Genomic DNA, 26,006 nt, shown 5'->3' on the forward strand with positions numbered 1-26,006 from the left:
GTTTCTAAAGGGCTGTGCCAGTCCTGTCTCGAATGGCACATTATTCCCTTTCTAGTTTGGGACGAAGACCCTAGCCTGGCAAGGCCCTAGTATAGAGGGAGTCTCAGGGAGACAGACAAAGCAGTGTGCCTAGCCAGGCACCACTCTGATGCTTTTCAATGTACATTTCCTCCTCTTCTCTTCAGACCTCAGCCCAATCACACAACAATGGAGACCGGGCAAGGCATTCCAGTGAAAAACCATCACTGTAGACCATGAATAGTGTAGGTTCTGCCTGTCTCCTTAATGTGCTAAATCAATCTGTGTGGCCTGGTGGGTGAAAACAACAGTACTGCTGGCTGATAAGACAAATCTGTTTATCTTTCTTCCTCCATCTCTCTTTGGCGATCTTTTTCATTCTCTCCCCCGATCTCTTTCTTTTTCAACACAAGCCCTTCACATTACCCTCCCTCCCTTTCTCACCTGCAGGGAACCCGTCCCAGATCTCCAGCCAGTCGTAGCGACACAGTGCCCCGGGTGGAGGGGTGGTGTCAGGCTCCATGTCGAACGCGTCGAAGTCCACCACGATCTCGGACATCTTGGGGGCGATGACCATGAAGGTGCAGTCCAGGTTGTTGGGGTACTTGTCTGGGAAGCCTGGTGTCTTTATTACGCCCTTGGATGAGGTGAAGTTTCTGGAGCACTCAGGCCCTGTGGAGAAGTTGAGAGAGGAATATGTATTGTATGTTAAGCGTTGCATGTCATTATCCTGTTTTGATGACTAATATTTGCGTCAATGGCTGTAGGTTTTTGTCTTCAAGCTTGTATTAAATGTATTAATGCTGTTAATAAGCTCCATTCTTATATGCCCATAACAATAATCATAGTTGAGGATCTGAAAACAAGAAAGGTGTTACCATAACTAGAATGTTGTAATTTAGGATTATTTGATGGGCCACCGTCATAAGTGGTTCATGGGCCCTGAGTCCATTTACTCCATTATCACTGAGGTGTCCACTGAGCCTGTTCCTATTGGTCATACCCTCGGTGCCACTAGCTGGCTATGTCTGTGTTTTGACTGGGGGGAACCGTCTGGTATTTATTGACTGCTGCAGTCAGACACAAACACTCTGGGTTGTTTTTGGAGACGTCGCCCAACAAACCTCTCACCCCAACTACACCTCACCCCAACTACACCTCACCCCAACTACACCTCACCCCAACTACACCCCACCCCAACTACACCCCACCCCAACTACACCTCACCCCAACTACACCCCACCCCAACAAACCCCTCACCCCAACTACACCCCACCCCAACAAACCCCTCACCCTCACTCCACCCCACCCCCAATGAGTCTCAGTCAGGAAGAGACCACTCCCCACTGTGAAGACTGAAGAGCTCTTTTCATGGTTGCTCTGCTGAAGAAGTGGCCTGAAGAAACTATCTAACTACTAATGTACAACATGTTCCATACAACGGTTCTGGTGACACAACAGAGAGCTTGCGCTGTCTCCACAATGCTTTGTGTAATTATTTTACACAATTGTATCAAAACCATTGCTCAAAATGCATAGTACAGTGTACAGGACCTATGAGCCTGTTGGTAGACCCCCACATGCCTATGAAGACAGACACAGTTCACCTCAGTCCAAAAGCCATGGAGTCACTCGACCCTCTTCCCCCTGTCATAAAGGGACATGTGCAAGCCCAGGTTACTGTTGTAACATTGACTGCTCTTTGTAAGGAAGACGAGATGACAGAGGCACACAGTGTTGATGAGAGATTGTCTTTCCTGCACATACGCCCATCAATGAATCTCCTGCCAAACTCCACCCACTTTGATGGAGACCCTTCCCTATCTAAGCCACAGTTTGATGTGGTTCTGTAAAAATGGCCGTCTTTCTAAACCACAAGACGTGTTTTTGGTTCGAGGAATGGCAGTGAAACGACAGTGAGAGGAGAGAGCTAGACAGATATAGCCTTACGGTTCTGTGGAGGACCCGGTGTGTATCATTTACACGACCATTGATGCATATTATGTGGTCAATGAGAGGAGGAGCTCTGGCAATGGCGGGCAGATGTGCTCCATTTGTTTGTTGTATCCCAAATGACACCCTATTCCCTATATAGTGAGTGCACTGCTTTTGACCAGGGCTCTGGCTGAAAGTAGTGCACTATGTAGGAAATAGGGTGGTATTTGGGACGCAAGCCATATTCATTAGTCACCCTGACGATATGCTATCTTTAACACAAATGGTGCTTGTCGTCATCACGAGAGCCGTTTACGACCATTTCCAGTGTTGCGTTTCTCTCTTTGTAATGGTAGACTTGTAGTCAGCGCCGTAGCTTGGTTTGTCACAGTATATTACATTGGTAAATGGGAGCATAGCCATAGAGGGAACAACAGGGCAATATGCTTTTGCGAATGTAATGGGTTTTTAAATGTGACAAGAGGGGACTCCAACATGTCATGGGATTATGTAGGCGGGACAATTTTTAACTCATACACTTGGGTGTGTCCCAAATTATACCCTCTTGTACCCTATATAGTGCACTACTTCTGACTACAACTTTTCGAAGATACAGTGCACTATATAGGGAATAGGGTGCCAATTGGGGCGCACTCTTGGTTAAAACAACCCACATTTGGCTGCTCCCCCCCACCTCACCCCACCCAACTCCCCCCGCCTCTACCTCCCTCTGCTGTTCTAGATTCAGCCTATCCTTGCCAGAGCATCCATTTAATGTGTAGGTCACCCTCAATCCTCCAATGACAAACAGCCCATTAACTAAATGAGCCTGGGGTCTCCTGCACCTGTCTGGTACATCCTCCCTACTCTCTCTCTCTATTTCTCTATCTCTTTATATTTCTCTCTTTCACTCTCTCCATCTCTCTCCTCTATCAATTCCCTCTGCCTCCTTTCCTCCCTCTCTCTCTCCTCACTCCCCCCTCTCTCTCTCACTCCCCCCGTCTCTCTTTCTCTCTCTCCTCTATCAATTCCCTCTGCCTCCTTTCCTCCCTCTCTCTCTCTCCTCACTCCCCCCCTCTCTCTCTCACTCCCCCCCCCCCTCTCTCTCTCTCACCCCCCCCCCCTCTCTCTCTCTCTCTCTCTCTGACTCGAGCCTGTAAAACCTTGAACAGAAGACTCAGCCTCTTAGTGCCAAATCCTTACTCCCACTTAAGTCGAATTTTCCCTTAGTCTCCCGTTGCTATCAATGAATCACTAAGTGAACATGTGACTTAAGTGGAAGTTAGAATTTGCCCCTAAGACGTTAAGTCTGTATTTGAACAGAGGGACACAAGTAATAACACACAATAGTTAGAAATACTTTACAAACGGTTCAACACCATATCCAAAGAGGCTGACCTGTCTTGAAGACCTCGTAACGTACGGAGAATCCAGCCCCGTGGGTTTCATAGTCGGACACAAACTTGATGAGAAGCTGGCTGCCGCTTGAGATGATAGGGGAGGGGGCGATCTTCCCACAGAACTTCCCCAGGGTTGGTGCCTTCTCGTCCCCACCGTTAAACACCTCCACATAGTCATACCTGAGGAGAGGACATAGGAGAGGATCAGTGTAAGACTTACTGTACAAAACTGCTGCTGCTAAGGCTAACAATAGTGTGGCAGTAGTAGTAGTAGTAGTAGTAGTAGTAGTAGTAGTAGTAGTAGTATAAAGCCTTGTCAGAGCCAGAACGACCCGTAGAAAGGCCTCCCGAGTGGCGCAGTGGTCTAAGACACTGCATCGCAGTGCTAGCTGTGCCACTAGAGATTCTGGGTTTGAGTCCAGGCTCTGTCATGGCTGGCCGTGGCCCGAAAACTCATGGGGCGGTGCACAATTGGCCCAGCATCGTCTGGGTTAGGGGAGGGATGTCCTTGTCCCATCGCTCACTAGTGACTCCTGTGGCGGGCCGGGTGCAGTGCACGTTGACACGGTCGCCAGGTGTTCGGTATTTCCTCCGACACATTGGTGCGGCTGGCTTCCGGGTTAAGTTGGCATTGTGCCAAGAAGCAGTGCGGCTTGATTGGGTTGTGTTTCGGTGGAGGCACGGCTCTCGACCTCCGCCTCTCCCGAGCCCGTACGAGAGTTGCAGCGATGAGACAAGACTGTAACTACCAATTGGATACCAAATTGGGGAGATTTAAAAATATATATATATATATACAAATAAAAAAAGAACGGTCTGGAGCCCATTTATTGTTTCTATAGCGTGAATGAGGAATTGAACCCCCAACCTTTGAATCTCAGACTGGACATTAACATTTACATTCTAGTTATATAACTGACGCTCTTAACCAAAGCGACTTACAGTTAGTGCATTCGTCCTAAGATAGCTAGGTGGGACAAGCACATGTCACAGGCAGAGTAAGTATACTTTTCCTCAATAAAGTAGCTGTCAGCCAAGTTAGAGCTAGAAAGGGGAGGGGGGAGTCAAACACACCTGTTGGTTCAGGAAAAAAGGCCTCAGAGTTGATCAAACAATACGGAAACAATAATCAGTTTGGATTCCAGGCTATGTTGCACATAGCATCATTCCAAGACCAACTCAGACAGCGGTTTGGGTTAATCATACAATAGCTCTGCTCCTCAAACCCAACTCCTTTGTTAGGTTTAGAGATTTGACCACACGCCCTCAATCTACTGAGATGAAAAGGCCGTTGTAGAATGCTATGGCTGGATGATATGGGAGTTGAGGTAACTACTGAGGGTCTATACCCACTGGGAGGGTTATAATAACAAGACAACGAAGATGAGGAAACATGAGAACGTACTCCCACGGAGCAGTATGCTCCAGGGGTGACTTCATCTGCCTCTGTTATCAGTGTTCCATGGGAACCTCAGACAATATCACCTCACACATTATCGTCCCATAAATTATCGGCTCATGCATTGTCGCCTCATACATGGTCACTTCATACATTATAACCTCATACATTATCACCTAAAATATTATCAGCTCATTCTTAAATAGACCATTCCCTGTGCCCTACCACTCTGGGTCAGCTAACAAAGATAACAAAGATTCTCTAACCTCTACAGTACTAGAATGTGCGTACATGTTTGTGTGTGTACTGTAACGTCTGTGTGTGAGTGTTTGAGAACAAGCGGAGGATAACCCAACCCTAATCTTGGTTACCCAGAAGTAAAGTTCTCGCGAAAGTTGTCACTCCCATTTAAATTGAATCTGTCCACAAAACATGAACCCAACCCCAGCCCTTCTGTTTTATACTATACCTAATTCAATTAAACGTAATTGGGTGTGAACTGTTAAGGCACTCTCTCTCTCTCTCATGTGTGACCGTGTGTATGTGTGTGAAATGCGGAGATGAAATGATGAGCTCATGGTGCCTGTTGGAGAACATACTACTTTTTTTCCAGGCACAGCCGAGCCAACAACCCTTTTCCTTTCTGAGCCAGCTGTGGAAACAGCCTCTGCCTGGCCTGCAAAAATAAGTCTAGGGCTACGCCCCCAAATGGCACCCTATTCCCTATGTAGTGCCCTACTTTTGACCAGGGTCCGGGTCAAAAGTAGTGCACTATATAGGAAATAGGATGCCATTGGGGACGTATCCTAGGCTTTACACACAGCTACTTCATCAGCAAGTTTGCCCAGGAGTTTGATTCTGTACGTAGACAGCCCCATCATGGTACATTGGCAGAGGAATTTCTCTCTGTGGACAAGTTGTTTTCTCATGGCTAAGAACACGAGCCCTTGTAAAAAGCTGTTGACGTGAGGTTTTAGACAATGCCCTTTTCAAGGCAACTACTAGAGGCCAGGTTTGTTCTCTCATTGGGCTCTCAGGCACCTCTCTGGGGTGTGTGTTTGTATGTGTGAGAGAGTATATCTTTGTAACCCAGCCTGCTAACATATGGACAACACGTGAACCAATAGTATCTACTCTAACCACATGAATCAATGTGAACACACTAACCGTTTTGTTTACCCCACGGATCACACATAATGGGATCAATATGTAAAATGAAAACAGCAACATTGCAAGTACTGGATGGTACTCATAGTACTGGATGGTACTCAAGGGTGAATTAGTATTTTCTGAATCCTGTATAGTTGACTCTTCCTAATCCCATGGCTGCTGTCTAAGCAGGCTTGATGACGACGGCTGTCTCTGTCCCACTCCCCCCAAAAACTCCCCATCCTCGGGTGGATTAGAGATCACCAATGAAGGGTTCCACCTCTCCTCTTTTTAATTTCCCTGTAGGATTCACTGTGGGTTCTTTTTGCTGCCTGTGTGGAAATAGAGGGGGAAGGATGGGGTTGCTCATCCTCCTCAGCTGCGTGGCCAATTGAACTGCAAACGGAGAGGGGTTGGGAGGACGAGGAGAGAGAGACAGAGAGAGAGAGAGCGAAAGAGAAAGACAAAAGAGAGAAAGAGAGAAAGGGAGGGAGGGGTTGGTGTCTGTCTGCACCAGCAGGGAGGCACAGTGTTGCATTCTGTTCTAAGACACACCATCTGTAGGGTTGCATCTAATTTTAGGGCCGGGGGAGTGACTAGGAGTGAGTGAGTTTGTCCTGGAAGTGTGTCTCTGTCTCTGGCAATGGTGTTACAGCTGTGTCTGGCTAACGGTATGTCTGACTGTGTCTGATGAGACATTTTCCATCTGCCCTGGAGCAGGACCCAGCTGAGACTCAGACAGAGTGTGTCCGTCCATCGACAGTTTCCAGTTTCCAGCATGTTTGACACCGCAGGCTGAATTAACCCTGAGCGTGGCTTTGCCAGTGGAATCACTAATGACTTGACTTCTCTAGTGAGAGGAGAGGAGAGGATGGAGGGAGGCTGCTAGCCTTGCAGGCACACTGATTTATTCCCAGCGTGTATTTTGTGTGTGTGTGTGTGTGTGTGTGTGTGTGTGTGTGTGTGTGTGTGTGTGTGGTGTGCGTGCAAGTAAAGAAAAGCTGGCCGTGCTTGTAAACGTTCCCATGATGCCTTCCAGATGATAGATGATGGAGAGAATATAGCCGTGGGGAGGGTAAGGTAACACAACTAGCCTAGTCCAAATGGTAATAAGATATATGATATAGGAGGACAATTATTGTGTTAGAATATCACATTCAGTTGTTAAGGAAGTCCTTACTTTAGGACAAGAAGGTTACTACTGTTTTAAGCCCCAGATGGACTTGCTATTGTAGTGTGTGTGTGTGTGTGTGTGTGTGTGTGTGTGTGTGTGTGTGTGTGTGTGTGTGTGTGTGTGTGTGTGTGTGTGTGTGTGTGTGTGTGTGTGTGTGTGTGTGTGTGTATTTGTAGTGAACCATAGTAAAACACTTACCAGACCATTCTCCTAAGAGGGCATGAATAACCTAACCAGCGATTCTACTGGACAATAAGGGGGAAAGTAGTCTATTTAACAAGGGTGTGTGGATAGATTTTTGGTTGGTTAATAGGGCTGTCTCAGTGAGCAATGAAAGCCCCAGGTCAGGCCTGTATAGCCATCTGCATTCTATCTCCCCATGGTGCTGCTTTTACGAGTCCATCTGAGTGGGGCATGATGCAAATGAATAAAAATGGCATACATACACAACATCACTGAAGTGCTAGGCACTAGTGCTTTACAAGAGGCCACTTAAAACGCTTCCCACAGGTCAAATAAAGCCTGCCGTGAACAGAATGAATAGATTTTATAATGCAGTGTTCATTTAAACATTGGAAACACATTTTATGCCCTAAGCTGTGACTGTCTGTGACCAATAAACTAGTCAGGTGCAAAGATTGTCGTCATAATTCATGTATGTTTTATGTTTGGAGTTTGATTGATGGCATTGTTTGATCATGAGGATCTCTTGGCTGGTGCATTAACGACGACGTGTTTTTATAGGTGATCATAAGCTACACAATGTACATAGGCAGAGGATAATAGACAGATTCCCTTAAGGACCAGACAGGACATTGCAAATTTCGGCCACGCGCAGGTGATCCTCATCTGCTGGGTGTCGACAAACAACGTACCATAATTACCTGGGTCTTCAACAACAGAGCGCCATTTTACAGGTCTAGCTAAGGTGTCTAGAAACAGCGTAAGCCACTGTTAATGAGCACAACGTTACAAAACACCTGTCTGTTCAGGCCTTGAACAAATACAGTCAAATTGAACCTAGGGGGCCAACCACTTAAATGTGTCACTATACCAAATGCCTCAGTCAGTGTACCGTTTAGGTTAAACAAACATTTAAAGTGTGTACCCAAGTCTATATACTGAAAATTAAACGTATATACCTTTGAGAGTTAACGGGAAAAGAGCCCTTTGTCAGATGACACACCGTCTACCCTTCTACACATTTAAGTGAGTTAAGCGAAAGCAATAAACACTGTCAGTCTGGCCGCGTTTTGACATGGTTTTAGTATTTGTCACCAAGACAAGTTTATCACCCCTTTCTGCCTGAGCCTGAGGGGACATACCTCACAGAGACAGAACCCACTCCCCCAAAACATATGATGTTAATTAACTCAAACTCACCACCTCAACCTCCTCTCAACCTCCCCTGGTAATGGCCTCCTCTCCGCTCAGCTTGACAGACAAAGTCTGCATCCCAAATAGCACCCTATTCCCTATATAGCGCACTACTTTTGACCAGTACCCATGTAGGGAATAGGTGCCATTTGGGACGCATTCTGGACAGATAGACAGGCAGGCAGACAAACACTGGTACCTTCTCTCTGAAAGAAAAGCAGTGTTCCCTAATGGGGCTTACTGGGCTGTGTGATTCCAGCCGGCTGGCCACAAACACCTCTGTTTCAGCCTTGTAGTGTCTGACTGACCCCGAGATGGAAACACAGACATGGTGACTGGAGTCCTCATGATGATTGGTGATCAAGGCTATTTTTCATCCATATTATAGCACAACAATGTACTTATCAATACATTAATGTTTGTCCTGGCGGGCATTAGAAAGATGTCAATAATCCATTTCTACACAGCACACCTGAAAAACACAAACACCTTTGAGTTGATTCACTAGAGTGACCAGACCACATGGGCAGGCAGAGGACACAGCAGTAACTCTTATTTTTAGACTACAGCTGTACTCCAGTCCACTGCCTGTTCTGTTTTGATCCAGGTGTAGTCAGTGGTGATAGATAGCCATCTAGTCCTTCCTAATTACAAGCCGTTGAGTACCCGGGGGGACAGGGGATCTGATCTCCATCCCAAACAGCACCCTATTTACGATTCTAGTGCACCACGGTCCATAGGGCTCTGGTCAGAAGTAGTGCACTATACAGGGAATAGGGTGCCATTTGGTACACAAGTCTAATCTCCAACTCCTCCACAGTCATGTGGTGAATGAGTCAAGTATTCAAGACGTATGCTGTCCTCTCCAATGATGTATATAAATACTAGATTGCTGATGCTATGTATTGGCCAATGAGATGCGTTTCGAAGCCACTTGTCACCTCAGTAGGAGCAGTCCTCCATAGGAATTAATAGAACTCTAGATTATTTCAATTAAATGTTTCAAGGACAAAATGATTTTTAAAAAATGTTTAGCTCACATTATATAATTTTTACGTATGCATTAAGGTGTCTAGTGGAATAAACGTGGTAAAAACAAATGTAGACATGAATAAATGCATATCCATAGCTTCCAAAATATTTTTCACAATGGAGAGGGAGAACCAACATGGGAGACACGGTGGCTTCAAAACAGTGTTCGCTGTATATTATGCACATTATGAAACACCTGCTCTTTCCATGACATAGACTGACCAGGTGAATCCAGGTGAAAGCGATGATCCCTTATTGATGTCACTTGTTAAATCCACATCAATCAGTCTAGATGAAGGGGAGGAGACATGTTAAATAAATATTTTAAGCCTTGAGACAATTGAGACATGGATTGTGTATGTGTACCATTCAGAAGGTGAATGGGCAATACAAAATATTTAAGTGCGTTTGAACAGGGTATGGTAGTAGGTGCCAGGCACACCGGTTTGTGTCAAGAACTGCAACACTGCTGGGTTTGTCACGCTCAACAGTTTGTTGTGTGTATCAAGAATGGTCCAGCACACAAAGGACATCCAGCCAACTTGACACAACTGTGGGAAACGTTGGAGTCAGTGGAGGCTCCTCAGGTGGAAAGGGAGGACCATCCTCCTCAGTGAATTTCATAAACATAAAAATAGAGAAACATTAAAAATGTTATCCTTTAAAGATAAAACTATACTAAATATATTCACATCATCAAATAATTGATTAAAACAATGAAAGTCTACAGTAACTCTGCACCATGGTGTAGCCGGAGGTCAGCTGGTTTCCGTCCTCCTCTGGATACATTGACTTCACTACAAAACCTAGGAGGCTCATGTTTCTCACCCCTTCCATAGACTTACACACTCATTATGACAACTTCTGGAGAATGTCCTCCAACCTATCAGAGTTCTTGCAGCATGAACTGGCATGTTGTCAGCCTAATCAAAGGATCAGAGAATCAATCCAATACTGAAAGCATAAGCTCCAGCTAGCTAGCACTGTAGTGCACAGAATGTGGTGAGTAGTTGACTCAAAGAGAGAGAAAGACAATAGTTGAACAGTTTTGAACAAATGTATTTCTTAACAAATTAAGGAAAAGCAAGAGTGAGAGAGAGATTTCATATTTTGTAAAAAAAACAAAAAACACTTTCACTTAGCTAGCGAATGCACCTAGCTAGTTTATCCTACTCCAACACCGATCTGAAATAGAGAGGGGTGCTATGTTAGCTGGCTGGCTATGGCTATCCACTGGAACTGTTCTAAGTCAAGGTAAGCTTTTGGTTATATTAATTTATTGCGACCGGGACCCGACGGTGTAACTGCTAAACTGTTGCTGACTGCACACTGTGCTGCATGATTGTAGCGGGTTTACTTCTAGTAGCTATGTTGACTAGCTATGATGGTGACAAGGTTACCTAATATGGTGACATTAACGATGTAGGCTGTGTGTAGCAGTTAGCGGCTATAATATGACGGGTATTAGGAAGGTGTTCTTAATGTTTTGTACACTCAGTGCATATCATTGGTCCTCTCCGGTCCCGCCTAATAAACAATGCTGCTTTATGAGTTCAGACAGACTTGAGGGTCAGCCTGAGGGCCTTGTGTTGCGTGAGGAGCAGATACAAGGCATAGTAGTGACGCCTGATACAGGCGTGCCTTAGACTGCATTCCTCCATGCCACTCGTGATAGAGAGTTATTCTCCGCCAGGGTCCCTGCTGTTGGTGGGCGGCTAACCATAACTTCCTATCTGTCTTCCTATCTGTCACACTATTCCCTATATGGGCCCTGGTCAAATGTAGTGCACTTTTTAGGGAATAGAGTGCCATTTGAGTCGCAGCCTCTGCCATGCTGAAGTGATATAGACCATCCTCCCTTTAACTGAGGACACTAACTGGGCAACCGTCTGACTCACCTTTGACCCCTTAGAGATCCTGACCTAAGCTGCAAGACGTCTCCCTGCATTCCTATGGACCTTTTGTCCACTCTGAAATCGCCTAAAGCTAGAATCACATGATCCAAACAGAGTCAAAAGCACTATTGCACCATTTTCAGCTTTGTCTCATAGATTAGACATAACATAGTAAAGCTAAATCTGGGACACTCAAATTAGTATGATATATTATGTTTGGTAGGATTACATAAAACAGAAGGTTACTAAAGACGAATGGTCGGTGGTTGGTCAGGGTGGATGGGTGGGTGTATAACCTGAACATCTAGCAACTCAAAGATTGCATGTTTGAATCTCATAATGGACAACTTTAGCATTTTAGCTTAATTAGCAACTTTTCAACTACTTTTAGCTAATAACTTAACTCCTAACCTTAACCCTATTCCCCTAATGCTAAACCCTAGCCTAGCTAATGTTAGCCACTACAAATTAGAATTCGTAACATATCATATATTTTGCAAAATCGTAGCATATTATAATTTTAGCAAATTCGTAAAATATTGTACATTTAGCAAATTCTTAACATATCATACAAATTGTATTTTTTTATTTATCATACTAAATGGATGATGGACATCCACAAATTAATACAAAACATAAAAAACGTAACATATCATACTAAATGGAGTGTCTCGGATTGACAAAAAAATGAAATGCTCCGAGACCAGGTTGCTATATTTGGCTGTTTGATGTTCAGTGTCTCATGACTGTTGTTAGCACAGACACGCATACACATCATGTTACCATGGTATCTCAAAAGTCGACACATTAATAGGACAATATGACTATTCACAGTGAACTTTCACTGTCAAGGGGGACAGGCTTTGTACAAACATGCTGTAGACAGCAGGTCCTGGGTTCAAATACTATTTGAAATGTTTCAAATATTTTGAATGTTTGATCTAGCCTGCCTGGAGTGACAGATGAGCTTGGTGTGCTACTATTCTATTGGTCTGTTTAAACCAGGCAAGGTCAATCAAGCACAGATTAAGTATTTGAAATCATTTCAAAGAGTACTTCAACCCAGGTCTGGTACCCAGTTCTTGTGACTCGAGGCGTTTACTAAGTCCTGAAGACATCTGGAAGTGGGTGCTTTCTGTTCTGTAAATCCAGGGAGGGAAAGCAGCTGTGAGATCGCAGTGCAGCACTGCTCTGAATCTGAGTTTTGTCTAAACTCTCTCCTCGTTAATCTGCTCGTTAGGCCTTAATCTGACATGTGTTTTCATTTGGCTGTGCAGCACTGCAGCCCGCTGATCAGTAGGGAGGCAAAGGACCTCTGATGCTCTGATTACTAAAATGCACTTTAGACTGAAGATGACTGAAGAGCACATTTTACATCCATTGTCTGTGTGTGGGTAAACAGAACACACACAGTGTTCCGTCTCAAATGGCACCCTATATAGTGCAATTCTTTTAACCAGAGCCCACAAATGTAATGCACTATAAAGGGAATAAGGTGCCATTTGGGACACAGCACAGTGTTTCGTCTGGTTTAAGCCAATGCGAGTGACTACATTTGCTTTGGAAAACCCATCCAAACACTCATGACAACAGTCTTGAGAAATAACAAGGAACACAATTGCTCAAAATCAGAATTATAGAACAGTTAATACCTATTTATATATCAAGCGAAGGTTTTCTGCTTAAAACAGAAGTCCTCTGGAGGAAGTCTTTACTTATACACAGGATGGTTCATTATTTTTGCATCTGAAATGGCACTCTATTCCCTGTTTAGTGCACTACTTTTGACCAGGACCCTTTAAGCTTCTATATAGTGAATAGGGTGCCATTTGGGACTCACACCCTCCTGTCATGTTTATGTAAGTGACTCCAAATTATGTGGCTATTCAGTGAAACCCAGTCGTGAAGTTCACAAATAGTTCAACTGCAAAGAACATTGTCCCAAGATGTTAACAGGCTGGCAGTGCCACTGTGCAAGGGGTAAAAATTATTGGAGTGCACATTGCCCTAATGGAGGAAGGACATGGGTTATACAGACTTAAACATACAGTTGAAGTCGGGAGTTTAAGCCTTAGCCAAAAACGTTTAAACTTAGTTTTTCACAATTCCTGACATTTAATCCTGAAAAAGCGTGTGCGAGTAAAAAATCCCTGTCTAAGGTCAGTTAGGATCACCACTTCATTTTAAGAACGTGAAATGTCAGAATAATAGTAGAGAGAGTAATTTATTTCAGGTTTTATTTCTTTCATCACATTCCCAGTGGGTCAGAAGTTTACATACACTCAATTAGCATTGCCTTTAAATTGTTTAACTTGGGTCAAACGTTTCGGGTAGCCTTCCACAAGCTTCCCACAATAAGATGGGTGAATTTTGGCCCATTCCCCCTGACAGAGCTGGTGTAACTGAGTCAGGTTTGTCGGCCTCCTTGCTCGCACACGCTTTTTCAGTTCTGCCCACAAATTTTCAATAGGATTGAGGTCAGGGCTTTGTGATGGCCACTCCAATACCTTGACTTTGTTGTCCTTAAGCCATTTTTTCCCACAACTTTGGAAGTATGCTTGGGATCATTGTCCATTTGGAAGACCCATTTGCGACCAAGCTTTAACTTCCTGACTGATGGCTTGAGATGTTGCTTCAATATATCCACATAATTTTCCTGCCTCATGATGCCATCTATTTTGTGAAGTGCAAAGCACCCCCACAGCATGATGCTGCCACCCCAGTGCTTCACGGTTGGGATGGTGTTCTTTGGCTAGCAAGCCTCCCCCTTTTTCCTCCAAACATAAGGATGGTCATTATGGCCAAAGAGTTCTATTTTTGTTTCATCAGACCAGAGGACATTTCTCCAAAAAGTACAATCTTTGTCTCCATGTGCATTTGCAAACCGTAGTCTGGCTTATTTATGGCGGTTTTTGGGGCAGTGGCTTCTTCCTTGCTGAGCGGCCTTTCAGGTTATGTCGATATAGGACTCGTTTTACTGTGGATATAGATACTTTGTACCCATTTCCTCCAGCATCTTCACAAGATCCTTTGCTGTTGTTCTGGGATTGATTTGCACTTTTCGCAGCAAAGTAGGTTCATCTCTAGGAGACAGAATGCGTCTCCTTCCGGTGCGGTATGACGGCTGCATGGTCCCATGGTGTTTATACTTGCGTACTATTGTTTGTACAGATGAACGTGGTACATTCAGGTGTTTGGCTCCCAAGGATGAACCAGACTTGTGGAGGTCTACAACTTTTCTGAGGTCTTGGCTGATTTATTTTGATTTCCCATGATGTCAAGCAAAGAGACACTGAGTTTGAAGGTAGGCCTTGAAATACATCCACAGGTACACCTCCAATTGACTCAAATGATGTCAATTAGCCTAATAGAAGCTCCTAAAGCCATGACATAATTTTCTGGAATTTTCCAAGCTGTTTAAAGGCACAGTCAACTTAGTGTATTTAAACTTCTGACCCACTGGAATTGTGATACAGTGAATTATAGGTGAAATAATCTGTCTGTAAACAATTGGAATAATGATTTGTGTCAAGCACAAAGTAGATGTCCTAACCAACTTGCCAAAACTATAGTTTGTTAACAATACATTTGTGGAGTGGTTGAAAAATGAGTTTTAATAACTCCAACCTAAGTGCATGTAAATGTCCGACTTCAACTCTATACCTTCAGCTACAATGAGAGAGCGAGAGGGAGAGAGATAGAGAGAATGTGTGTAGAGAAGAAAAATGAGAAAACGCAAGAGCCTCAGGTCAGAAAAGAAGAAATCCAGAGGTCTGTCCAAGAGGTCATAGTGCAACTGGTCATCACGCTAACTGGCCTGTGGCTCTATAACAGCCACCACCAGCCATCTAACTAACCTCAAGTCTTTCATCTGGATGACCACAATGACCACAGAGCCATAGTAGCGCAGTGGAAATGAATTGACCACACTGAGGGGGATCATTCAATTAGAGTTGTATCCATTTCTCCATAGCAGGAGACCCTCGTCCCTACATAGTCCTTACATAGTCCTTACATAGTCCCTACATAGTCCCTACATAGTCCCTACATAGTGGTGCCATTTGGTACTCAGACAATGTCTTTGGCCAGGTCAACAGCAGCACCACTGCTGGTTGGGAGTCTGCAGGTCTGCAGTTGTGGTTTTGTTTTATATGTGTCATACCACAAAGGTTACGTCAACTACAGACAACAAGGGAAAATGAAGTGTGCCTCATGCAGCCTTTAGTCTTGTAATCACCCTACATCCTGGCATTAAGATTTGATTCAGATACACGACTTGAAGTTCACGAGAGAGTAACTTCAGACAAGCACATCAGTCGTAACTCTGATGTTCGCATTAATCTTCCATAGATGTAATTGGGAGATTTGGGTGAAAATTCTAATCTCGAGCGCCAAAGATCTTAAATTAGGATTTGTGCGTACAGGAAACTGTCTCTTTGATTTACGAGATCTGTTATGGTTGTTTTTAAAACTTGTATCCTAGGCCAATGTCACGAAATGACACAGGATATACTCTTGTGAGTAAATTTGGAGCCACCAACGGTATTCACGTGCAAGATGGGAGGGCAGACTGACCTTCCAAGGCTCTAATATAATCAGTAGCTGTTAAGATTCCTGTCAACTTCAAAGTGGTGAAATAAAAGGAACATGGCCATGGAACCGAGAACAAACAAACAGATTGTTGTAGAAGTTCATGACCCAATTTAGTTCCTTAGAAGCAAAACCACAAACAACCCATGTTGGATCCAATAATACACCTGGCCTTTCCTGATTTTCCTGCCTCCATTCTGCTTCCATTGAAACGAACACATTGGTGTGTCTGGAGGTTGACACGCTAGGCCAACCCTAAATGTAAACGGCTGATTGAACAGTAGGCCATGCTGATGTGGCATTTCTCCTTTGAATCATTATGGGTATGATTCATAACGATTCAAAGTACTGTCTGTGATTATGAGTATGATTCAGAACGAATCAAAGTGCTGTCTGTGATTATGAGTATGATTCAGAACGATTCAAAGTGCTGTCTGTGATTATGAGTAGGATTCATAACGATTCAAAGTACTGTCTGTGATTATGAGTATGATTCAGAACGATTCAAAGTGCTGTCTGTGATTATGAGTATGATTCAGAACGATTCAAAGTGCTGTCTGTGATTATGAGTATGATTCAGAACGAATCAAAGTGCTGTCTGTGATTATGAGTATGATTCAGAACGATTCAAAGTGCTGTCTGTGATTATGAGTATGATTCAAACCTCCTTCCTAACCTTTCGCTCTATCGCTCTCTCTCTCTCTCCCTCTCTCTCTGTGTCATGGTCACGCTCGAGGAAACTGTTCAAACAAATTTTAAAAAACGGTCATGCTATTTTAGTGTCAGTGTGAGATAAGTCTGTCTTTGGTTAGATTTAGGATTACATCCCAAATAGCACCCTATTCCCTGTGTAGTGCAACATTTTGACCGGGACACAGACTCTGTCTTTGATGCTTCTCCACATTGGCCACAGTCATGCTGGCATATCGACTCAAGGCACAGAGCATCTCCACAAAAGCCTTATTGATGTTATTTTGATATCTGACCACTCCATGAATGTTATTGTGTCAGTTCTGTTCCGACTGTGATTTCAAGGGAAGAGTTCAAACCTGCATTTCTCCAGCAAACCTCCTTTCTAACCTTTTCATTCTCTCTCTCTCTCTCTCTCTCTCTCTCTCTCTCTCTCTCTCTCTCTCTCTCTCTCTCTCTCTCTCTCTCTCTCTCTCTCTCTCTCTCTCTCTCTCTCTCTCTCTCTCTCTCTCTCTCTCTCTCTCTCTCTCTCTCTCTCTCTCTCTCTCTCTCTCTCTCTCTCTCTCTCTCTCTCTCTCTCTCTCTCTCTCTCTCTCTCTCTCTCTCTCTCTCTCTCTCTCTCTCTCTCTCTCTCTCTCTCTCTCTCTCTCTCTCTCTCTCTCTCTCTCTCTCTCTCTCTCTCTCTCTCTCACAATAAAATAACGAGACAATACACAAGGAATACCGGTACTGTCACGACTTTCGCCGAAGTTGGTCCCTCTCCTTGTTTGGGCGGCGTTCGGCGGTCGAAGTCACCGACCTTCCAGCCATCGTTGAACCACTTTTCATTTTCCATTGGTTTTGTCTTGTCTTCCATCACACCTGGTTCCAATTCCATCAATTCCATGTTGTGTAATTAACCCTCGGTCCCCCCCCCCCATGTCCTTGTCCGTAATTGTTTCTTGCAGTACAACAGTATGCTGTTATTTACAGGGTTTTGTTTGGCCCATTTATTTGTATTGTTCTGTTGACGGTGGTTTATGGATATTAAACGACACCGTTGTAAATCAGTTTCCGCTCTCCTGCGCCTGACTTCTCTGCCGCCAGGACGCACCTCACTACAGGTACCGAGTCAATGTGCAGGGGTACGAGATAGTTGAGCTAATTGAGGTAAATTGTGCATGTAGGTAGGGGTAAATGTTAGATAGATAGATAATAGATATTACTGCATGGTCGGAACTAGAAGCACAAGCATTTCGCTACACTCGCATTAACATCTGCTAACCATGTGTATTTGTGACCAATGAAATTGTATTTGATTTTGACAATCAGGATAGATGTGTGTGTGTGTGTGTGTGTGTGTGTGTGTGTGTGTGTGTGTGTGTGTGTGTGTGTGTGTGTGTGTGTGTGTGTGTGTGTGTTAGACTGTCGGTATAGTATGTGTGAGTCTGTGAGTAGAGTTCAGTGAGTGTGAAGAGAGCCAGTTCAAGAGGGTCAGTGAAAATAAAAAGGGGGTCAATGCAAATAGACAGGGTAGAGATTTGATGAACTGTTCAGCAGTCTTATGGCTTGGGGGGTAGAAGCTGTAAAGGAGCCTTTTGTTCCCAGACTTGGCGCTCTGGTACTGCTTGCCGTGCGGTAGCAAAGAGAACAGTCTATGACTTGGGTGTCTGGAGTCTTTGACAATTTTTATGACCTCCCTCTGACACCACCTGGTATAGAGGTCCTGGATGACATGCCATTGAGCTCAGCGCCAGTGATACACTGGCCCATATGCACTACAATCTGTAGCGCCTTATGGTCAGATGCCAAGCAGTTGCCTTACCAAGCGGTGATGCAGCCAGTCAAGACGCTCTCAATGGTGCAGCTGTATAACGTTTTGAGGATATGAGGGCGCATGCCAAATCTTTTCAGCCTCCTAAAGGGGGAAGAGGTTTCGTCGTACCCTCTTCACGACTGTGTTGGTGTATTTGGACCATGATAGGTCCTTAGTGATGTGGACACAGAGGAACTTGAAGCTCTCAACCCCCTCTTCGATGTGAATGGGGCGTGCTCGGCCCTCCATTTCCTGTAGTCCACGATCAGCTCCTTGGTCTTTCTGATGTTGAGGGAGAGGTTGTTGTTCGGGCATCACACTGAAAACATAATTATAGACCTCTCGTTCGAAGAAAAAAAAACGAATGTTTTGGACTAATGCTTGAAGGCAAAAAGAACCATCACGTTAAAAATTCTTTGGTTGGATAGTTACAGACATGTTCCATGGCACAGGGACATGTATGTTCTATTTGGCTCTGTAATTTAATTAAAATATAGGAGAGCCATGGCAGACACCTAGTGGTCTGCATCCCAAATGGCACCCTATTCCCTATATTGTGTAATACTTTTGACCAGAGGTGTCAAAAGTAGTGTAATAGGGAATAAGGTGACATTTGGGATGCAGTCATGCACTGCAGCTTCCCCGGACATTATATCTGATAAGGGAGGAATTCAGTGCAGACAATACATTTCTATTAGGATGAGCCATAAGAAAGTCAAACTGTGGCTGCCATGCAAGTAGAACGACATCCGCCTCCTTTCCAGTACATTCCGATGGATGACCCCTTAGTTATGTACATTACCGGTGAAATGTTTTAGAACACCTATTCATTCAAGGGTTTTTCTTTATTTTCACTATTTTCTACATTGTAGAATAATAGTGAAGACATGAAAACTATGAAATAACACATATGGAATCATATAGTTACCAAAAAAGTGTTAATTAAACCAATCCAAATATATTTTAGATTCTTCAAAGTAGCCACTCTTTGCCTTCTTGACAGATTTGCACACTCTTGGCATTCTTTCAACCAGCTTCACCTGGAATGCTTATCTAACAGTCTTGAAGGAGTTCCCACATATGCTGAGCACTTGTTGGATGCTTTTCCTTCACTCTGCGGTCCAACTTATCCCAAACCAACCAGATGAAATAATTTGATGCACCACTCCAACACTCTCTTTCTTGGTCAAATATCCCTTACAGAGCCTGGAGGTGTGTTGCGTCATTGTCCTGTTGAAAAACAAATGATAGTCCCTCTAAGCGCAAACCAGATGAGATTGGGTATTGCTGCAGAATGCTGTGGTAGCCATGCTGGTTAAGTGTGTCTTGAATGCTAAATAAATCACAGACAGTATCACCAGCAAACCACCCCCACACCATCACACCTCCTCCTCCATGCTTCACGGTGGGAACCACATATGTGGATAAACTGCATTGCCGGTTAGGGCTTGTAAGTAAGCATTTAACTGTAAAGTCTACACCTGTTGTATTTATTCGCATGTGACAAATAAATACCCCAAAGTTTTGAACGGTAGTGTATTTTGGTTTAATTAACACTTTTTTGGTTACTACATGATTCCATATGTGGTATTTCATAGTTTTGATGTCTTCACTATTATTCTACAATGTAGAAAATAGTAAAAATAAAGAAAAACCATTGAATGAGTAGGTGTGTCTAAACTTTTGACTGGTACTGTACACATATATATATATATATATATATACTACATGACCAAAATGATGTGGACATCTGCTCGTCGCACATTTCATTCCGAAGTCATGGGCGTTAATATGGAGTTGGTTCCCTTTGCTGCTATAACAGCCTCCCCTCTTCTGGGAAGGCTTTCCAGTAGATGTTGGAACATTGCTGCGGGGCTTGCTTCCATTCAGCCACAAGAGCATTAGTGAGGTTGGGCACTGATATTGGCGATTATATGCCTGGCTCGCAGTCGGCGTTCCAATTCATCGCAAAGGTGTTTGATGGGGTTTAGGTCAGGGCTCTGTCCATGCCAGTCAAGTTCTTCCACACCGATCTCGACAAACCATTTCTCTATGGACCGTGAGACTGCCAGATGGTGATTCATCACTCCAGAGAATGCGTTTCCCCTGGTCCAGAGTCCAATGTTGGCAGGCTTTACACCACTCCAGCCAACGCTTGGCATTGCGCATGGTGATCTTAAGCTTGTGTGCAGCTGCTCGGCCATGGAAACCCATTTCATGAAGCTCCCGACGAACAGTTATTGTGCTGACGTTGCTTCCAGAGGCAGTTTGGAACATGGTAGTGAGTGTTGCACTTCACAATAGCAGCACACAACAGGACTTGTTGGAAAGGTGGCACCCTACGATGGTGCCACGTTGAAAGTCCATAGTATGGGTCAACCTACTGCCAATGTTTGTCTGTGGAGATTACATGGCTGTGTGCTCGATTTTATACACCTGTCAGCAACGGGTGTGTCTGAAATAGACCGAATCCACTAATTTGAAGGTGTGTCCGCATACTTTTGTATATATATATTAAGGAGTGAGGCAGTGAGGCAGTCACACTCCTTTTGTATTTTCTAGGTTTTTTTACTGAACAGATAAGACAGTAGAGAGAAGACAGGAAAGGTAGGAGGAGGTGGAGTCAACAGTGGGCCGGATTCGAACCCATGCCGACATGTGTGCCGGGGTCAGTGCCACCACTGTAGGACAACGAACCTAACCGTTTCAGTCATATGTTTTATAGGTGACATTAAAATATCACGTTTTGGAGTTTGGTTTGCAGATGGTGTTGATGAAAGGAAAAGGGGTACGTTTTCTCGTAGGAATCTGTGGTTTTGCCACGGCCCCTCATTTGATATTTATTTTGTTTAATAGCCAAAAACAACATTCACATTAACCAAACCGTGACTATGAGCTATAAAATAAATCCTCACAACAAATATTACAGTAAACCTATCATCAAATAAAAAACACCGGCTCGGTTGGCATTACAACTCGGAGACGCAATGTCAACAGTGATTAATTTACTGGAGAATCTGGCGGTGTTCCAATGGTTCCAAAGAACTACATCTCTCCTTATAGATCCTATACACTATATACAGAGCCTTCAGAAAGTATTCAGACCCCTCGACTTTTTCCACATTTTGTTACGTTACAGGCTTATTCTAAAATGGATTAAATTAAATAAAAATCCTCATCAATCTACACACAATACCCCATAATGACAAAGCGAAAACAGGTATTTAGAAATGTGAGCAAATTTATGCAAAAATAAAAACTGAAATAGACCCTTTGCTATGAGACGCGAAATTGAGCTCAGGTTCATCCGGTTTCCATTGATCATCCTTGAGATGTTTCTACAACTTGATTGGAGTGCACCTGTGGTGACTTCAATTGATTGGACATGCTTTGGAAAGGCACACACCTGTCTATATAAGGTCCCACAGTTGACAGTGCATGTCAGAGCAAAAACCAAGCCATGAGGTCGAAGGTATTGTCCGTAGAGCTCTGAGACAGGATTGTGTCAAGGCACAGATCTGGGGAAGGGTACCAAAAAAATGTCTGCAGCATTGAAGGTCCCAAATAACACAGTAGCCTCCATCATTCTAAAATGAAAGAAGTTTGGAACCACCAAGACTCTTCCTAGACCTGGCCGCCCAGCCAAACTGAGAAAAAGGGGGAGAAGGGCCTTGGTCAGGGAGGTGACCAAGAACCCGATGGTCACTCTGACAGAGCTCTGAGTTCCTCTGTGGAGATGGGAGAACCTTCCAGAAAGACAACCATCTCTGCAGCACTCTACCAATCAGGCCCTTATGGTAGATGGAAGCCACTCCTCAGTAAAATGCACATGACAGCCTGCTTGGAGTTTGCCAAAACTCACCTAAAGACTCTCAGACCATGAAAAACAAGATTCTCTGGTGTGATGAAACCAAAATTGAACTCTATGGCCTGAATGCCAGGCGTCACGTCTGGAGGTAACCTGGTACCATCCCTACGGTGAAGCATGGTTGTGGCAGCATCATGCTGTGAGGGTGTTTTTCCGCTAGTCAGGATTGAGGCAAAGATGAACGGAGCAAAGTACAGAGATCCTGCTCAAGAGCGCTCAGGACCTCAGACTGGGTTGAAGGTTCACCTTCCAACAGGACAACAACCCCAAGCAGACAGCCAAGACAGCGCAGGATTAGCTTCAGGACAATTCTTTGAATGTCATTGAGTGGCCCAGCCAGAGCCCGGACTTGAAAAGGATCGCACATCTCTGGAGAGACCTGAAAATAGCTGTGCAGCAATGCTCCCCATCCAACTTGATAGAGCTTGAGAGGATCTGCAGAGAAGAATGGGAGAAACTCCCCAAATACAGGTGTGCCAAGCTTGTAGCATCATACCCAAGAAGATTTGAGGCTGTAATTGCTGCCAAAGGTGCTTTAACAAAGTACTGAGTAAAGGGTATGAATACTTATGTAAATGTGACATTTACATTTCTTTCTCTTTAATAAATTAGCAAAAATGTCTAAATAACTTGATTTTTTTGTTATTATTGGGTATTGTGTGTAGGTTGATGATGGGAAACAACAATTCAATCAATTTTAGAATGAGGCTGTAACCCAACAAAATGTGGAACAAGTCAAGGGGTCTGAATACTTTCCGAAGGCACCGTATTGTAGTGTATGTCAGAATGAATATTACAGTAAATCTATCATCAGATTCAAAAACACAGACTTGGTTGCTCTCTAAAAACCTAGGGATGCAGTAGCATGGAACAGAAGGCATTCCCAACATGTTTCCCAAGAACATCTCTCCTTATAGAAAGCTATACACTATCCAGTATCTGCCAGAATCCTAAAGAGTGCTCACATTTTATAGGTCCCTTGGTGGTGAAATGTGATCTAATAGTAGTCAAGGACCCCATGTGCAAGACAGTCAGTGAGCCTGTGATTTACACAGACAAAGGGATCATTATACGAATGGGGTTATTTATGGTAGATTGTGAACATATTGGGCGTTAGTGAGAATGCACACTTATCCCAAGGTGCCGAATGCATGTGTGTTGTTGTGTGTGTGTGTGTGTGTGTGTGTGTGTGTGTGTGTGTGTGTGTCTGTCAGATACTGTATGTGTGACCCAAATCATAATCAATGATCGGCACTAGGTAGCACAGCTAAAGACAGGGACTAGGCAAAATATAAGTGATCTTTGACCCAACAATATTGTAGACAGCACTACAGAGCAAATCAAATAATAAAACCAAAACACATCGATCCAATTATATTTCCTCTCAAATGACGGTAATGGTTGATGCTCCAGTCTAGTCCTCTTCCATGTTCGCATCAAGCATCTCACTGTATGAGTGTTTATTTTAGTTTTGCAATGTAGACCTAAATTAATAAAAAACATGGGGGGGGGGGGGGGGGGGATCAGCACTCTTACTCTGATACCTACGGCCCCAGAAGGAGTCCTTGTAATATAAAGTTCTTATATTGACCAATAGGTGGCAGAGTCACACACTACGTCCAGAAAAAGAGCGCTTTACGTACTTGCATTCTCGGTCCTCCAGATCAAAATGTGGGTTAAAGTTGATGAGTATCTTCTGGCCCGGTTCTGGGGCTGATATCACCCACATACATTGCTGTGATGGAGGGTATGAGTTCGGATAGCCAGTCGAGGTGAGATAATCTGCATTGGTTATCTCAATGTTATCTCCACATTTATCTGCAACTAAAACAGACAGAGATAATTATTTAAGAACGAATTCCGTGAGCGAGAAATGACATCTGATTTTTGAATGAACAGGAAAAAACAAGATGATGTTGTAGGCGACCCTTTAAAAAATATACATTTTATCATTCAGAAAAAAAAGAGTAATAACGCTCTGCCAATCGTCAGTGGAAATTATTAACAGAAGATGTAAAAACACACATTTTACCAGTGTACTTGTTTCAAAACTAGTGAAGCATGAGATATGAGTCAGAAATAAGCAACTTTGTGTCATTTTTGACATGCTCTCACAAGTGCCCATTTACCGACACCATAAACAATACATGAGAACGAACACCTTGGAACAAAAATCATGTATTCCCTCTCCCTACTGTTGATACCTTTAGATAAATACATAACCAATCAACTCTACCGTTTTCGAAAGGTTGACTTTCAACTGATTTAGACGAGAGAGCTTAGGCTTCAGATGCGTCTTGCAAACCCCTGTACTGTAGCCTAGGTGCACCTCCGTAGACGTGACGAAAACAGGTGAGTCGTGATTTCAAATCGTCCAAATTAAGGCTTTTATAAGGCCAATGTTAGAAAATATGATATTTCAACAGTCTACACTTACCGCTTTGAATCAATGAAGCCACAACAATGAGTTGGGTTGAAAATAACAGTATAAATCCACAATACATCATTGGACTGTAAAATACACAAATCTGTAAAAAAATATATAAAAAAATAAAAAAATAAACTTTGATATTTCCACGGTTTTATAGTCCTCAAAGCAAAACAACAAATGTCTCAGAAATGTAGGAGAAATTTGTCTGACAGCTTCAGGTTGCCAGCATCCTTTAGTAGCCTATTCAGCTGCTGTTTCCTCTTTCCTCGGAAATTCGTGTTTCTCTCGCAGAATAAGAACTTGCCATTTCCCAGGAAAATAAAAATAATAATAATCCAAACGCAGAAAACAATTGTTGATTCCGAAAATCCAGACGCCTAAAGTGCCCCAACAGTTAGTCTATCAATCGATAACTGATAATTGTATATCCAAAGTGGAATAATAAACTTAAAAGATTCAATAATATCTCATCCACTCACTACTACCCCGTCTAAAATCCCCAATTCCTATTCCTTTTGACTGCGTTCGTTCGGTAACGGTTCGGCCCTTTTCCGATGCGCGCTGTCTGACCGACACAGTAGAATGTCAGAGGGTCACTCTCATTCGACTTGACGCCAACTGTGAAAGTAACAGTGGCATTTCCACTCCCAAAATTCCAGCTCCAAGACGCACACAGGCACAGACAGATGACTACGAGAAGAGTGGGCAGGAGCGAAAGACACTGTGCGCCCTCCTCCCGCTGGCGCACAGCAGAGGGAGATGTTCTGGATTGGAAGGAATAAAGATAATACACAAACAAAGTTGAACCATTCATTTTGATATACTAATCTTACGCTACCTGTCGCAAATTCAAAAAACAACAAGCGTTGAACGTATAACAATAGGCCCTTATAACAATGGCATAAGGGGTTTTGCGGAATAATCACTTTAAGCACTTCACTTGATGCCTTGCTTCTGATAGATCCTTGTTTCTGCAGTAGGCTACTATATTCTTATGCAATTACAGTATTATATATTGTTTTACTGGCACTTCAATTCTAAGAGGAATATTTTGATATATGGAAAGCTGTCTTCTGTTCCAATTAAGAACGCATTAAGAATGCTGCCATGTCCGTCACAGTTTTCTGTAGCCTATTGCTTATTAAAGCAGAGTGTGTCGGCCAACTGTTATCTAATGATCACACAACATTCTAACAGTCTGTTAAAAGATCAGGCTTGCTATCGCTGAAGGGAGTGAGAAAGAAAGTAACTCA

General features: G+C 43.5%; 1 protein-coding gene across 1 annotated transcript in view; it reads right to left on the reverse strand.

Annotated features, from left to right (window-relative positions):
• LOC109875067 (neuropilin-1a) overlaps positions 1-25,448 on the reverse strand; it is a 47,546-nt gene extending 22,098 nt beyond the window's left edge. Inside the window, exons 1-4 of the mRNA XM_020467222.2 lie at positions 24,760-25,448; positions 23,966-24,146; positions 3,352-3,533; positions 463-690 (exon numbers count right to left, since the gene is read on the reverse strand). Coding sequence (XP_020322811.1) covers positions 463-690; positions 3,352-3,533; positions 23,966-24,146; positions 24,760-24,829 — 661 coding nt within the window. The 5' untranslated portion in view covers positions 24,830-25,448. The remainder of the gene's footprint in view (positions 1-462; positions 691-3,351; positions 3,534-23,965; positions 24,147-24,759) is intronic.
• Positions 25,449-26,006: the final 558 nt, after the last annotated feature.

This window comes from Oncorhynchus kisutch, linkage group LG30 (assembly GCF_002021735.2).
Source record: "Oncorhynchus kisutch isolate 150728-3 linkage group LG30, Okis_V2, whole genome shotgun sequence".
NCBI classification, from domain to species: Eukaryota; Metazoa; Chordata; class Actinopteri; order Salmoniformes; family Salmonidae; genus Oncorhynchus; species Oncorhynchus kisutch.